We start from the raw sequence: 13,393 nt of genomic DNA, 5'->3' as shown, positions 1-13,393 counted from the left end.
CATGTGGAGGTATCTGTAAATTGTTATTTGCATCAGATATATCAGCAGGGGAACCCAAGGCAATGGGTAGTAATCCCTCAAAGACATCATCGGAAGAAGTAGGCATATCAAATTCAGCTTGAGTGTGAGCTGAATTTTCTGAAAATATAACATATACCTAGATGAATCCAGGAACATTCCCAAACTCATCCTCTAAAAACACAACATAGTGCAGTTTCAATCTCATGAGAGTCACTCACAAGGTTGAAAACCATAAACTCCATCATGCATAGCAGGGACTAGCTACTATGACATCCCCACTGACGTCATCAGCGCCCAACAGTGGGTGTAGACCATAGTATAAAAATATGCTCTCACACATACAAATCCACACACCCACACATACTTGAGCATCCATTTATACAAAGTCTTCGTACTGAGTTTCTGTCAGCACTCCGGAGGTGAAGGGCAGACTCAGCCATGATGAAGGCTAGCACTAAAGGAGAAGGCTAATCAAAAGGTAGTCCAAAATCTCTTCATTCTGAAAATATAACATCTCTACTTACAATAATCTTGCGTGTGACAGGATTGTAGAGACGGTAGCCCTTGCTCTCTGCACTGTACCCAACAAAAATGCATTTGATTGCCTTATCAGACAACTTATGCCGAAACTCAACGGGCACATGAGCATATGCAAGGCATCCAAAAACACGAAAATGATCCACAAAAGGCTTTCTCCCTTTCCAAACTTCATAGGGAGTCTTGGTCTTCAAAGCTTTTGTGGGAGCCCGATTCAAAACATAATTGGCACACATGAGACCTTTAAGCCAAAATTTGTGAGGCAATTTTTTGCTTTTTCGCATGCATCTATCCATCTCCATAAGAGTAACTTCTGAAGATGTTCCAGGGAACAGGCTGAAACAGGCTCTTTCTGTTGGCTGAATTCTTATCTTCTCTTCCTACTCTATGCTGCTGCCATTCTTACTGAGTTTCTGCAAGGTTTGATGCCCTGCCGTTGGCCCTGGAGAGGATTGGGGCACTGGTTGTGATACTCTCTTCCTGGGGGTGCAGTGGCTAGCCTTGGGCTCAGTAATGGCTTGGATATGTGTGAATGCATTGCTTGGCATGCTGTCAGGTTTGTCTACTGGTGTTATGCATGACTACTGAAAGGAACCAAAGGAATAGCACTGGGAGTTGGTCACTAGCACAGCCACGGGTTGGCGTTGTACTGGGTTGCACCTGCAGGTGAGCTCTTGAAGGAAGTCCCTCTAAATTGTAAGCTAACCAGTAATTAAATAAATACCACAAGGGGCGCCAAGTGTTGGGGCCAACAGGTGTCACTCTTCATGCTTCTGAATAGGGGCATTCTAGCCTCCCTTTGTTAAATGGTTCAATGCAATGAAGTTTTTAGCTCTGAGTTTTGTTTGTGGACAATGGCAATATTTCAAGTTGGCTGTATTTCCAGTTTTGTGAGATAGTAGAGACAGTTACACTGCCCTTTGTGAGCAAAGGCCGGTTACACTCTCCCTCCTTTCCTGTCTTCTTCCGCTCCCCCCCTCACCTCCTCTCCGCCTCCTCCATCGGCATCTCTCCACCTCATCCCGCCCCTCCTCTTTTTATCTCTTCTCCCTTTGCAGCGGGGTTTTTGTGCTTATTCGGAGAAAGAAAATCTTGGTGGTGACCCTTGGTCTGGCCAAAGGGGCTCTATGGCAGCACCCTCGAATCCCACAACCGTTAGGTCCTTCTTTCTCTAGCCGACAAGCAACAAGTACAGCAAGCAGTTCAGTCCCTCCAGGACAAGGCGATCGTGGGCAGAATTGTGGGCCTCACACCCACAAGGAGACAGGTGCAAGAGTGGATCCAGGCGAGCTTGGCACTACACGGTGACCACATTCAAGAGGTCACTATCTATGGAAGAGGCGTCTTCCTCATCCAGCTGAGCTCCCCCGATACTGCCTTGACACTTGGTTGTGGAGCAGAGCCCCATCCTCCTTGGCCCGCATTTCGTGTCTCTCTTTCCTTGGTACCATGGCTTTACAGTGGAGGACATGGACACAACACACCATGTTCCCCGTTTTTGGATTACGCTCCGCTTCCCAGGGCTCCCAAAGGAGTATAGAGCCATCCTCCCCTCCGTTGGTCGGACATTTGGCACCGTGCTCGAGTCTCCGCTAGATTCAGCCGCTTTAGTGGTAGCAAATGATGGGGACCCTATGATCAGGCGGTGGTTGAGAGCCCAAAGTCCCTCCCAGAGTTGATCCTCCTAGAAACCCTCGAAGGGGGCACACTTCGCCAGCGAGTGGAGATTTTTGGGTTACCAGGCCAGTGTCTTCGTTACACACAGATGGGTCACCTAGCCAGAGATTGCCCCCACGGCCAAGGCCGAGAGCTCCTCCCCCCTAACCCCCGCAGAGCAAGCAGAGTCAACAGAGCCCAGCACCCCCCCAAACAGGAGCAGCAGGAGTCTCAGACCCCTTGGGTGACCCCCTCAGAAGGGGACTGCATCCAGGTTAAAAAGAAAAAGAAACCAGGCAAGCAGGCCCGCAAGCATCGCAGGCAGAGGGCTACAAACACACACACACACACAGAGGGCTTTTCGAGAGGCACCTGAGGAGGAGCAGCTGCAGGAGCCCTCATGTGGAGATCCACCTCCTCCAACGAAAGGGGCCACTGCCCAGCCAAAGGATCCTCCTGTGGTGGAGGTTCAACACCCGCACTCACCCTTGCATCAGCTATTGTCACCCTCACCACCCGCCCCCCTCTCTCCCCACTCCTCCTCCCCCCCCCCCCTCTCCACCTCCTTGGTAGGTTCTTCAGCCTTCCACCCCTTCCCTGCCTCGACACCCCTGCCTGCAGACAAGGGGAAGACGACGTCCCCTTCCGCTTCCTCACTGCAACATCCTGCCCAGTCAGGGAGGGAGCCAAAGGGAAGGGGCTCATCCTCCCAGTCAACAACTCCCAATCTCCACCTTGGGCGTCCCTCATTTACCGCGGGACTTTTAGAGATTCTGGACTCTTACCCTCTACCCCTGGAGGTAACGCTTGTGGTCTTGCAGCCCTAGAAAGGGGGCTCGATCAGCGTAGTGGGCTCCCAGACACATCCAGTTTGGAGATTCCAGTTCACATCCACAGGGTTGGAGAAGTGGTCCCTAGTGGTGTTTGATGCTATTATGGTAGATCAAATTTCAAGCATGAAGGACGAGTGGACGGGGCCACAGGGACTGGACTTTTGGCACGCCCATGGTGCGGAGGTGAATTTTCAGCTCGGCTTCACGCGAGAGAAGCCAATGTGTGGTTTGGCGGTAGGAGTTATCAGACTGCCACTTGAGGCAAAGGTTGATCAGGCATACTACTGGCCACTCCAGAAGTGTGCAGAGTTGTTTGAGGTGGAAGTCTCCTTCATGATGAAGTGGGCACGGAAGATTGGCATTGAGCCGTTGTCCACCTTAGTACGTCGACGTACAGACACAAACTACTCACCCTCCAAACCCCCGGCAAAGTCACATAAGGCAGTCTTTCTGGAAGGAGAGCCTTGTGTTCCGAATCCAAGTCCTCATGAGCTGGACCATAGTGAGTTGGAACGTGCACGGGCTCCACAACCGTGCTCGTAGTCAACCGCAATATCTGATCCTTCAGCAGGAGTTGCAGAGGGTAGGGCGGACAGTGGACATCCTTTTGATTCAAGAGCATATGTTCTCAGCATCATACATTAGACGGCGACACCACCTTCTCCCAAGGAGAGGTCCGGAGGAGTGGTCCCCTACAGTAGGACGGAGCGGAGGGGTCTGCATCTCGATCTCACAGACAGTGGCTCCAGAGGTCTATGATCAGGGCAAGCTTATCCCAGGACGGGCAGTTTGGATGGGAGTTAGGAAGGGAGAGTCCACGATTGAAATCCTGAACGTGTATGCCCCAGCGTATAGACAACACCGTCCAGCCTTTTGCAGGAGGCTATCAGAGTCTCTTCCAGATGTAGACTCCTAGATTGTTGGAGGGGGCTTCAACAACTTGGAGTTTGGGGAGGACAAATAGGGCAGTGCCTGATGCTACCAACAAAGCGGAGCACTTGGAAGCAGTTCATTTTCATGATCAGTGGCAAAGACCCATGGCAAGAGCCAGATTTCAGCAGGATACCTGGCAGTCTCCTCTTCTCTTTCGAACAGAGGAGACATGATGGACTGCTTGAAAGGCTAGACAGCTTCTACGTTGAGGACTGGGCACTGCACAAAGGCGGCTCTACCGGGATTCTGGCAGGTACCACGATGTCAGACCACTCTACAGTAGTAGCTCACTTAGAGCAGCCCCGCTAAGGTCTTTCCCAAAGGGGGTCCGCATTCCAGAGGACCTCCTGCAGGACGAGGAGATGCAGTAGGTCATGGCAGGGATTTGGCAACAATCAAAGACGGCACCGTGCAAGGGCTGGGCTGCACCGTGCAAGGACGAGGAGATTCAGCAGGTCATGGCAGGGATTTGGCAACAATCAAAGACGGCACTGTGCAAGGGCTGGGCTGCGTGGGTCGCAGATGCGATCCAGAGGAGCAGTGGAGTTGCAGACTCGTGCCCTTAGGCGGCAGAGGACTCTTCAGGAGCGCGAGCGGGCATTGAGGAGAGACCTCGCCTCCATAGAGCGGCTCAGGGAGCGGGACCTAGGATCTCAGTGGCTTAGTGACAGGTTCGAGAGCGCTCACCTTGAGCTTCAGGACAAGGAGATTCAGCAGGCTTCTCCCTTCACTCTTCCCGGGCCCGGTGGGTATAGCAAGGGGACAGGATGACAAAGCAGTTTTTTCATACCACTGGGCCCTGATTGGCAGGCACGCAGCTGTAGCGTCTCCGAGATCCACGGGGCATCATGCACACTTGCTACTACATACAAGATCCTCGCCAAGGTCTTGAGTTTGCAGCATCTTACTAACATCATTCACGACACACAGACCGGGTTCGTCTAGGAGCACAGCATCCTTGACAACATCTTCACGTTTTGGGAGGCAATGGATTGGTCTAGGGAGGAGTCACAGCCGCTGGCCGTCCTCCTCTTGGATTTTGAGAAGGCCTACAACAGGGTGGAGTGGTCCTTCCTGGAGGGTATTATGCGGAGATTGGGTTTCTCAGACAAATGGGTCAAAGGAGTTTCTGCACTTTATGCGGGGAGCTCTAGCCACATGCTTATCGGAGGGCACATGGGCGATGACTTTCCCCTCTCTCGCTCAATCCGCCAGGGCTGCCCCCTGGCTCCCTTCCTCTTCTTGTTTGTGGCGGAGGCTTTGGGCATATTACTTGAGATCACAAGTGGCAGGCCTCACAGGGTTGAGGCTCCTAATCAGGCAGGAGGAGCCATTGGACTTTGAGTTTGCAAATGACAGGCCTTGTATGTAGAGGGCACCACAGCGAGTTTGGAGAGAGTCAGGGAAACCCTGGCTATCTACTCTGAGGTCTCGAGTGCACGGATCAATTGGACCAAATTCATAGGTTTCTTCACAGGCTCTGAGGAGACACAGGAGATTCCTGAGTGGGGGAGCAACTTTGGCTTCATATGGATACCGTGGGGCCAGACAGCGAGATACCTCGGATGTCAGGTTGGTATTGACATTACAGCAGAGCAGTAGATCGCCCTGGTGCTTGAGAGAGTTCGGCGCAAGCTTCTCTACTGGAGCTCGACCAAACTCTCCCTAGCAGGTCATGCCTTAGTGGCAAACCAGGTCCTTCTTGCCACGACCTAGTATATCGCCTCCTGCTGGTGTTTTCACAGAGGATGCATTAGACGGTTGGTTCGAAACTTCCTTTGGGTAGGTTCGGACGGCATGAGGAATACTAGAGCCCGGGTTGCTTGGCAGACGGTGATCATGCCGCAGGCACTGGGAGGCTTTGGTATAATTGATCCGGAGATGCAGAGCAAAGCCTTCTTGGGCAAGTTGGTTGTTCGCAGCCTCACCCCAGGTCCAGAGCCTTGGAAGCTCCTCTTACAACGAGGGCTTCTCAAGAACAACCCACGCACTGGGGGGCAATGGCAGCTTTCACACAGATGGATCTTCTCAAAGGCCCCCCTTACGAGGAAGGGTTCCCCCTTTATGAGGAGCCTCCATAGGGTCTGGCAGAGATTAGCAGGGGGCCTCATTCATGCTCAGCCCAGATGCAGAGAGGAGTTCGAACGTGAGCCCCTTGTTTGGCACCCAGAGATCCAAGATTAGGAGGGATGCATTTCGCATATGGGTAGGACGTCCTTGCTCCAATCTTCGCATAGATGTTTAAACACGCGGTATGTCATGGCTTCCCATCCTCTTAGAGCACTAGTAACTACCACCATTGTGTTGATACACAAAGATGGAAACCCCATGGACACTAGGAACTATCGTACTCTCATGATTGGGCACCCTCTGGCTAAGATCTATGGATCAATACTACAGAGGGAGATCAGCAGTCACATAGAGGCACACGAACAACGGGCTCTAGGACAGGCAAGCATTCGACAACAGCACTCCACCCTTGATCACATCTTCACTTTGAGAGCCATGATTGAGGAGGCAAGGTCGAGGCGCCAAAAAGTCTACACTTGCTTTGTAGACTTCCGGAACGCGTTCGACACTGTCCCACGCTCCCGTCTAATTAGGAGGCTTCAAGAGATGCAGATTCCAGAGGTCTTGCTCTGGGGGGTGATGAGCCTATACGAGTCCGTCAGAGGGAGAGTTCGTGCCCTAGGAGGCCTATCAGCATAGTTACGTTTGTGTAGACAAGTAGTTCCTGTTTTCCCCAGCTTGTTATCGCTTTACCTAGGAATATAGCTTCTATGCCTTTGAGCCGACTCCAGGATACAGTGGAGTGGAGGAGGAGGAGGATCTAGCTAACCTGTGAGCACTGTGGATCAGTAGAGGGAGACGACATGATATTGCCGACCGAGGGATACAGAGTCCACAAACGACATGGAGAGTGACCAATGCACACACCATCAAGGTTTGACGTATCTCTGTCCTCCTCAGAGGCGATCGCCCGAGACGAGGGGTCATCCTTGACATAGATAACCCAATAAAGAGGTCGAGGAGACCCCGCCCTCCGCCACAGCATGAGACAACTCGACAGACACAGATTCGAGAGATCTTTGCAGCCCACTGGAGAGCTACTACGGTGCCAGGTTTCAGTTTTTGATTCAGTGCCGGACTCTCAGCTCCAGTTTTGTTTGTATTTCTGAGTTTTGCAATCTATAGCTATAGCTTAGACTATCATAGTCCTCCTGACTCAGCAAGGGCCCTAGCGTGCCCTTTGCTTCAGCCCTTGAGGTTTGTATGAGTTTACACTTCTGTTTGGTGTACCTTGCTCCAGAGACCCGTGAGGCCTTCCGCGGACATCTCTCTCTCTCTCTCCTCTCCAGCAGCTCATCGTTTGAAGACTGGGAGAGCTAAGGACCATGATGGATTGCAAGCGGAGTATGTAACCCATGGGATTGATGCCTTAGCTACAGTCCTCTCCCGTCTTTTTAACGAGTCCATTTGTACAGGTCTTCCACCTAGTTGGCTAGAAAATACTATAGTACCCATACACAAGTCGGGGGATCCTTTGGAGGCGTCGAACTACAGGACCATTATGATTGGCCATGTCATGGCCAAGATTTATGCGACCATTCTAGAAGGACATATAAATGACCATGCCGAGGCGACAGGCATGAGAGCTAGAGGGCAGGCAGGATTTCGTGCAGAGCACTCGACTCTAGATCATATCTTCACACTCAGGGCTTTGATTGAGGAGGCGAAGTCACGTAAGCAACGGCTCTATTGTTGCTTCGTGGACTTCAGAAAGGCATTTGACACTGTGCCGCGTTTCAGACTCTTCCAGCGACTTCGTGACTTGGGATTCAATGGGGAGATTCAATGGGCGATTATGGCCTTGTATGAGAGAGTCACAGGTAGAGTCAGGACACGGGTGGGGCTGTCGGGGAAAGTACGCAGTACGATAGGGGTGAAGCAGGGGTGTCCTTTGTCTCCGACACTCTTCGGTCTCTATATCGATGAGTTAGAGATGTACATACAGACCATGGGTGATACAGGTTCTTTACTGGCAGGATCCACGATACCGATTCTCCTCTATGCAGATGACGTGGTTCTTATTTCTTCCTCCCAGCAGGGTTTACAGGCACATCTCCATGCACTCCACAGCTTTTGTCAGGACAGAGGGTTGTCTGTAAACCTTGGGAAGACCAAAGTCATGGTCTTCAACACGTCATACCAGGTTTATAGGAGAGGCGAGTTCTCTTTCACATTTGATGGGCAGGAGGTGGAGCTAGTCAGGGAGTATACATATTTGGGTGCCACATTTAGAGGTCCAGTCTTCACCATGACGCATGCAGCACGAGATAGGATCAGTAGAGGGCATGCCGCCTTGGCTCTTCTCGAGAGGCAGTGTGCACAGTCACATTTTCAGCATCCCGACACGAAGTCCTTACTTTTCGATACGCTGGTGAGACCTGCAGTCATGTATGCTAGCCCCTTTTGGGCAGGAGATCTCAGTGTTGCAGATTGGAGACGAGTAGAGAGGTTACAAATCATCATGTTCTCCAGATTGATCAGAGCGAAGCCCACGGTACCGCATCAGATTACGTTCGCAGAGTTCGGAGCTACACCCCTAGCGCTAGATGCAGCATTTCAGTCAGTTACATACTTGCATAGGATCAGGGCGCTCGGAGACTCAGCAGCAGGCAGAGCACGATTACCGTGGCTAGCACTGACATCCTCGCAGATGTTAGCGGAGAGAGGTCATACTTTTTGTTGGTACCACACACTCTCCACATGGCTCACCTCGCTAGGCTTGGATATGGATAGGCTGCCACCATTTCGATACAGCATAGATGCCCCTCGCCTCCCTCTCACTCGACATGAGCTCAGCCAGGTTATCAGGGCAGATTTGTTGCAACTACACACGTTTCGCACTTGGGTTCATCCCACGGAGCTTCCTACGAAGATGGCCACATATCGTGACCATTTTCTCAGGATTTCAGAGGATGGCTTCATCATATCCCCAGGATATATCGGCGTTCATATGTCGCACTCACTCAGGATTGCCTTGGGCCAGCTCAGGGTATCTTCCCACAGATTAGACGTTGAGGCCGGCAGGATGCGTCGTACAGCTACCGGACATAGACCCAGGCGAGAGACTAGGATATGCCCTTGTTGCACTATGGGGGAGGTGGAGACTGAGGAGCACTTTGTTTGCAGATGCCCTTTATATTATGAGATCCGTGGCAGATTTCACTGTTTATTTGGGCACGGATTTGGACCTCTCTCTCGGATTATGGAGTATGAGGATCAGTATTGCTTAGCGTTGTTCATCAGGGAGATCACCAGATACAGAGAGAGATTCCTCAGAGAGCACCGTCGCATCCCTGCCAGAGACCTGTTTATTCATGAGGAGCAGGACGAGGCGCAGGACCATGAGCACAGAGATAGCCCATCTTGCCAGAGAGCACCGATGGTTCCACCCCGAGGATGTACATATGACATGATCCAGCAGCACCGCAGGATGATCTTACACAGAGGCCGTACCCGTCGCTTTATTTCTAGACGACGGAGGATGATGGCAGATTTTCGGAGGAGATTGCTCCATGGAGACTTGGCACCGCCAGCAGCCCATTTGACACTTGCCCAGATCTTCACACTCATGGCAGGAGGCATGGTCGATGGCCATGACTTCCATCATTTCTTTGGATCACAGACCCCTTAGGGAAGACGATGTTCCTCATATTTCATATTTTACATTTTGTATCTAGGCATTTTTGGTACTCTATTTCATTTCATTTTGTATCCAGGATTTTTGTAGCCATTTTTGGCATCTTAGCGGTATTACGATGAGGCCACCTAGTTGGCGCATCGTTGATGATGTATTTTCCTTTCGGATGATTTTGTGTCCCATAGGCCATGTATGGCCTTCCGTGGACCTTTAATAAAATTTCTTTCTTTCTTTCTTTCTTTCTCTCTCTCTCTCTCTCTCTCTCTCTCTCTCTGTGCATGTGAGCGCGTGCTTTCACCCACACACAAAAAGAGTGTGAGCACGCACACATGTGCATGTGTGCAACACATCCACACATACATCTATATTCATATTTCATTTAACGTAATTTCACAGAAAGCAAGTTGCAGGTCGAATTCTTTTAAAAATAATTCTACTTCTTGCCATGATTTTAAAAGAAATGTCTTGGAGCTTAAAAGTGCATCAAAATTTTCCATTTATTGAAGCAGGTAGCATTTCAAGTGAAGGTGCAGACTGAAACCTGGCCAATGCTCTTCAACAGACCACTGCAGTCATTCATTGTGCAATCTATTTGGAGAAGCAAAGGTAGTTCACCATTCATACCACGCACAGCATTCTCTGTTAAATGGCCTGGATAGTGGATACACAAGATGATAATGAAGGGACATGAATCAGTGCATCTAAACCAGTTATTCAACCAGAAAGGAAAAGGGCAAGGTTACTCTTAGATAATTGGCATACTGGTAGAAACAGAGAAAAGAAGCAACTACTAGCAAGCCAAGTGAAGAGGGCGTGAATGGGGCACAAGGGACAACAGTCCTAATACAAAAGGAGTTTCTGTTTGTGCCAATGAAGGCAAGCAGGATGACATTAGAGACAAAAACGAGCAGCATTCAGGGCACATACAGCATGCCACACAACAGAATGAGAGGAACAATAGATGAAAGGCCTGTCAATCAAGAAGCTCTAGTTCGAGACGGTGGAGATGCAAAAGCAGCCAAACAGCGCGGTCAATATCTTGAATCAAAGCTACACCAATTAGGAGCTTGTCATGCTGCTGCATCATGCTTCCTTTGCTTCACCCCGCCTGGACCTTGTCCACCTTGCTACATTGCATTTGTCCCTCCCTCACCACCTCTCCCCTAATAAGCAAACCTTGCCATTGCTTCTTCCTACTCAGGTCCTAGTATGCTACTGCAATCTCTATCTGATAGGATGTAATGGAGATTTTTCAATTCGTTCCACACTATTGCAGAAAGTCATATTTTAGCAAAGCACTAAATTCTATGATAGATCTAAGATAAGTCATTGATAGGCATCCCCACTGAATCACTTTACCACATCATTTTGCATACACCAGCACACATTATGTACCTGTAGAGCAGGCCAGTAGTCGAATTGTGACACCAAAGTGCCAGGCAGTAGAACTAGACAGTGTTGCCCAGGTTGGCCGACATTGAGAGGTCACCTTGGGCTTGTGTCAATGAGCATTTATCAGATTTACTTCATACTTACTTGACTTCCTGACGATCGTATGCCCTGCATTCTATATTGGCAGGTTCACGTGACAAGTATTTTATTTGGGAAAAAAGATCACGCCTCCAGAGCTTGTTAAGATTATCTTGAACAAGGCTTGGGTGTGAGGTGATGGGCACATGATAGGATCCAAAAAGATCCGAAGATAAATGGCAGACTCAAATACACACACATGAGAGGAAGCGTATTACAAAACAAAATTACCTAGATGTCTATGTGTGACGTGTCCCAAGTAGAAGTCGTTCGGTCAATTTAGTTGAATCTCTTCCTTTTAGCTGAAATATCATTTAAAGGCCTTAAAGAATGTGTTTAATTTGAAGAAAGGCTTCATAAAATGCCACATGTCATCTCCATATTGACCGCACATAAGTTTTCGCTAATATGAACCAAAAAACACTTCAGATGTAGCATACATGAAAGGTTCTTCTAAATCTTGCATGCATCCTTGGACTAACTGACTGCGGAAGCTTTATGGCTTGCTGAAATGAAAGAGACGAGTTACCCTGCCCCCAATGAAAGAAGAACACAGAACCTAGGGTGCAACTTGCCCTCTTACCCCTAAACTGCGCCTCCCCCTCTTCTTTCTTTGTAGAGAATATTTATGCACTGCTGCAGCCAAAAGGCTCATCATCAGAACAATACTTCAATGCACACGATTGCTCCTTTGACTTGATGAAGATAAGCCTTCCTTGGATGGAGTAAGAGGGAGGCAGGCTGCTCCTGAGTGTGCATGAACAAGTTGAATCTAGAACAAGATGTTTGAAGCTCTTTTTTTTTTTCCCCAAAGAAAGGAACTTCTATTAATGCTTGAAAAATATCATACCAAAACAAGTCCCGAGAGGAGCTGTAGAAGGTACATACATAAGAGACAGGTTGCCAGCTATGGGACAGCCTGCCTGTTTCCAGATCTCCAGCTCACTGCCTAAAGAGATCCCAAAACAACAGCTAGCAACCACGGTGGAGGTCTATATAAATACCTCTCGCAGAAAGTGTGTAAAAGATTCCTACAGGCCAGGCCTTGCAGAAACGCTCCCGCCTTTCGGCATTCACTCTCGAACCTGGAGTACCATGCTCCCAAATGGCGTGCAAAGTAAAAGTGGTGTCCTGCCAGATGGCAACTAGGGTAGCTGCCGGGGATATCAGCTGGCCTCCCATCACCCGACTGCACCAAGCGACCCAAATGTTCCAAGCCGTAATGTTGGACACCGTCTCCCAAGCACTATCCTCTGGTAGAGTCAATGGACATGACCGGGAGGGCAGAGATGCATCGTAGATCTCTATCCAGGAAACCTGTTGTCCATGTCCCCTGTACGCCAGTGAAAGTCGATCTATCGAGAAAGCGTGTCCTCCCTCTGTGAGCCAGGCTGCCATCCCCCAACTGAAGTCCCTCATCATCCTATATGTACTAGCCACAGAGGGAAGCCAACCATATCCGCAATGCAACCAAACATCCCTATAGGCAATGAGGGATCGTCTCAAGAACTCCATCCACCCAACAAATGCATCTGCCATCTACACTCATCTACTACAACCAAGGGCCAATGGGCAGACCCTCGTGAGCCATCAACCAAAAGAAAGTAGGAAATCTTGCATGGGCGTAGGCTTGTCCAGAGACGAGGCCAGAACCGGGAAATAACCTCCCTCGAGAGAACCTGCGCTAACCAATGTCGTTCCCTCGAGGGAGTCCACACTGTTGCCTCAAGCTGTAAGCAGCGTCCAATGCGAGTCATGTAGGAAAAGAAGGAGACCTCCTCCACCCGATCCACATTCCCTGCACGGGCTGGCCAAAACCACTCTCTGGGACCCCGGTAGATATCACATAGGGGTCTGCCCTCCCAAAGCCACAGGCGCCACACTACTCCCTCTAGTGTTGATAAGACTATGGTGGGGTCTATGTACCAAATCCTGGCCAAGCAGCCCACCGTCCTACCCCTCTACCACTCTAGATCATCCAGGGATGACACTATCTCATCATCCAACTCTGTATATGCCTGCAATGAGCCTCCGGGGTCCCACCTTGTAAAACTGGTAGTGGCAGGATCCAAGAGACTCTCAAAAGAAGCGTATCCTGAGAGTTACCCTGGTCCGCGAGAACTATCCTCACCAGCAATGTGGGGTCCAAGGACTCCGTAACCACTCCCACCACAAA

The 13,393-nt window shown here is 50.0% G+C and overlaps 1 protein-coding gene across 3 annotated transcripts in view; it reads right to left on the bottom strand.

Moving 5' to 3' along the window:
* The window catches only part of LOC147895252 (uncharacterized), a 126,383-nt gene that overhangs the window by 76,248 nt on the left and 36,742 nt on the right, over positions 1 to 13,393 (bottom strand). For all 3 annotated transcript variants that reach the window (XM_087383571.1, XM_087383572.1, XM_087383573.1), the window contains exon 6: positions 10,229 to 10,338. In XM_087383571.1, the coding sequence (XP_087239697.1) occupies positions 10,229 to 10,338 (110 nt within the window). The remainder of the gene's footprint in view (positions 1 to 10,228; positions 10,339 to 13,393) is intronic.

Source organism: Dipteris shenzhenensis, chromosome 13 (genome assembly GCF_047967505.1).
Source record: "Dipteris shenzhenensis isolate YYH24624 ecotype China chromosome 13, Dip_SZ_1.0, whole genome shotgun sequence".
NCBI lineage: Eukaryota > Viridiplantae > Streptophyta > Polypodiopsida > Gleicheniales > Dipteridaceae > Dipteris > Dipteris shenzhenensis.
The sequence above is the reverse complement of the archived record's forward strand: the minus strand, read 5'-3'. Positions and strand labels throughout refer to the sequence as shown.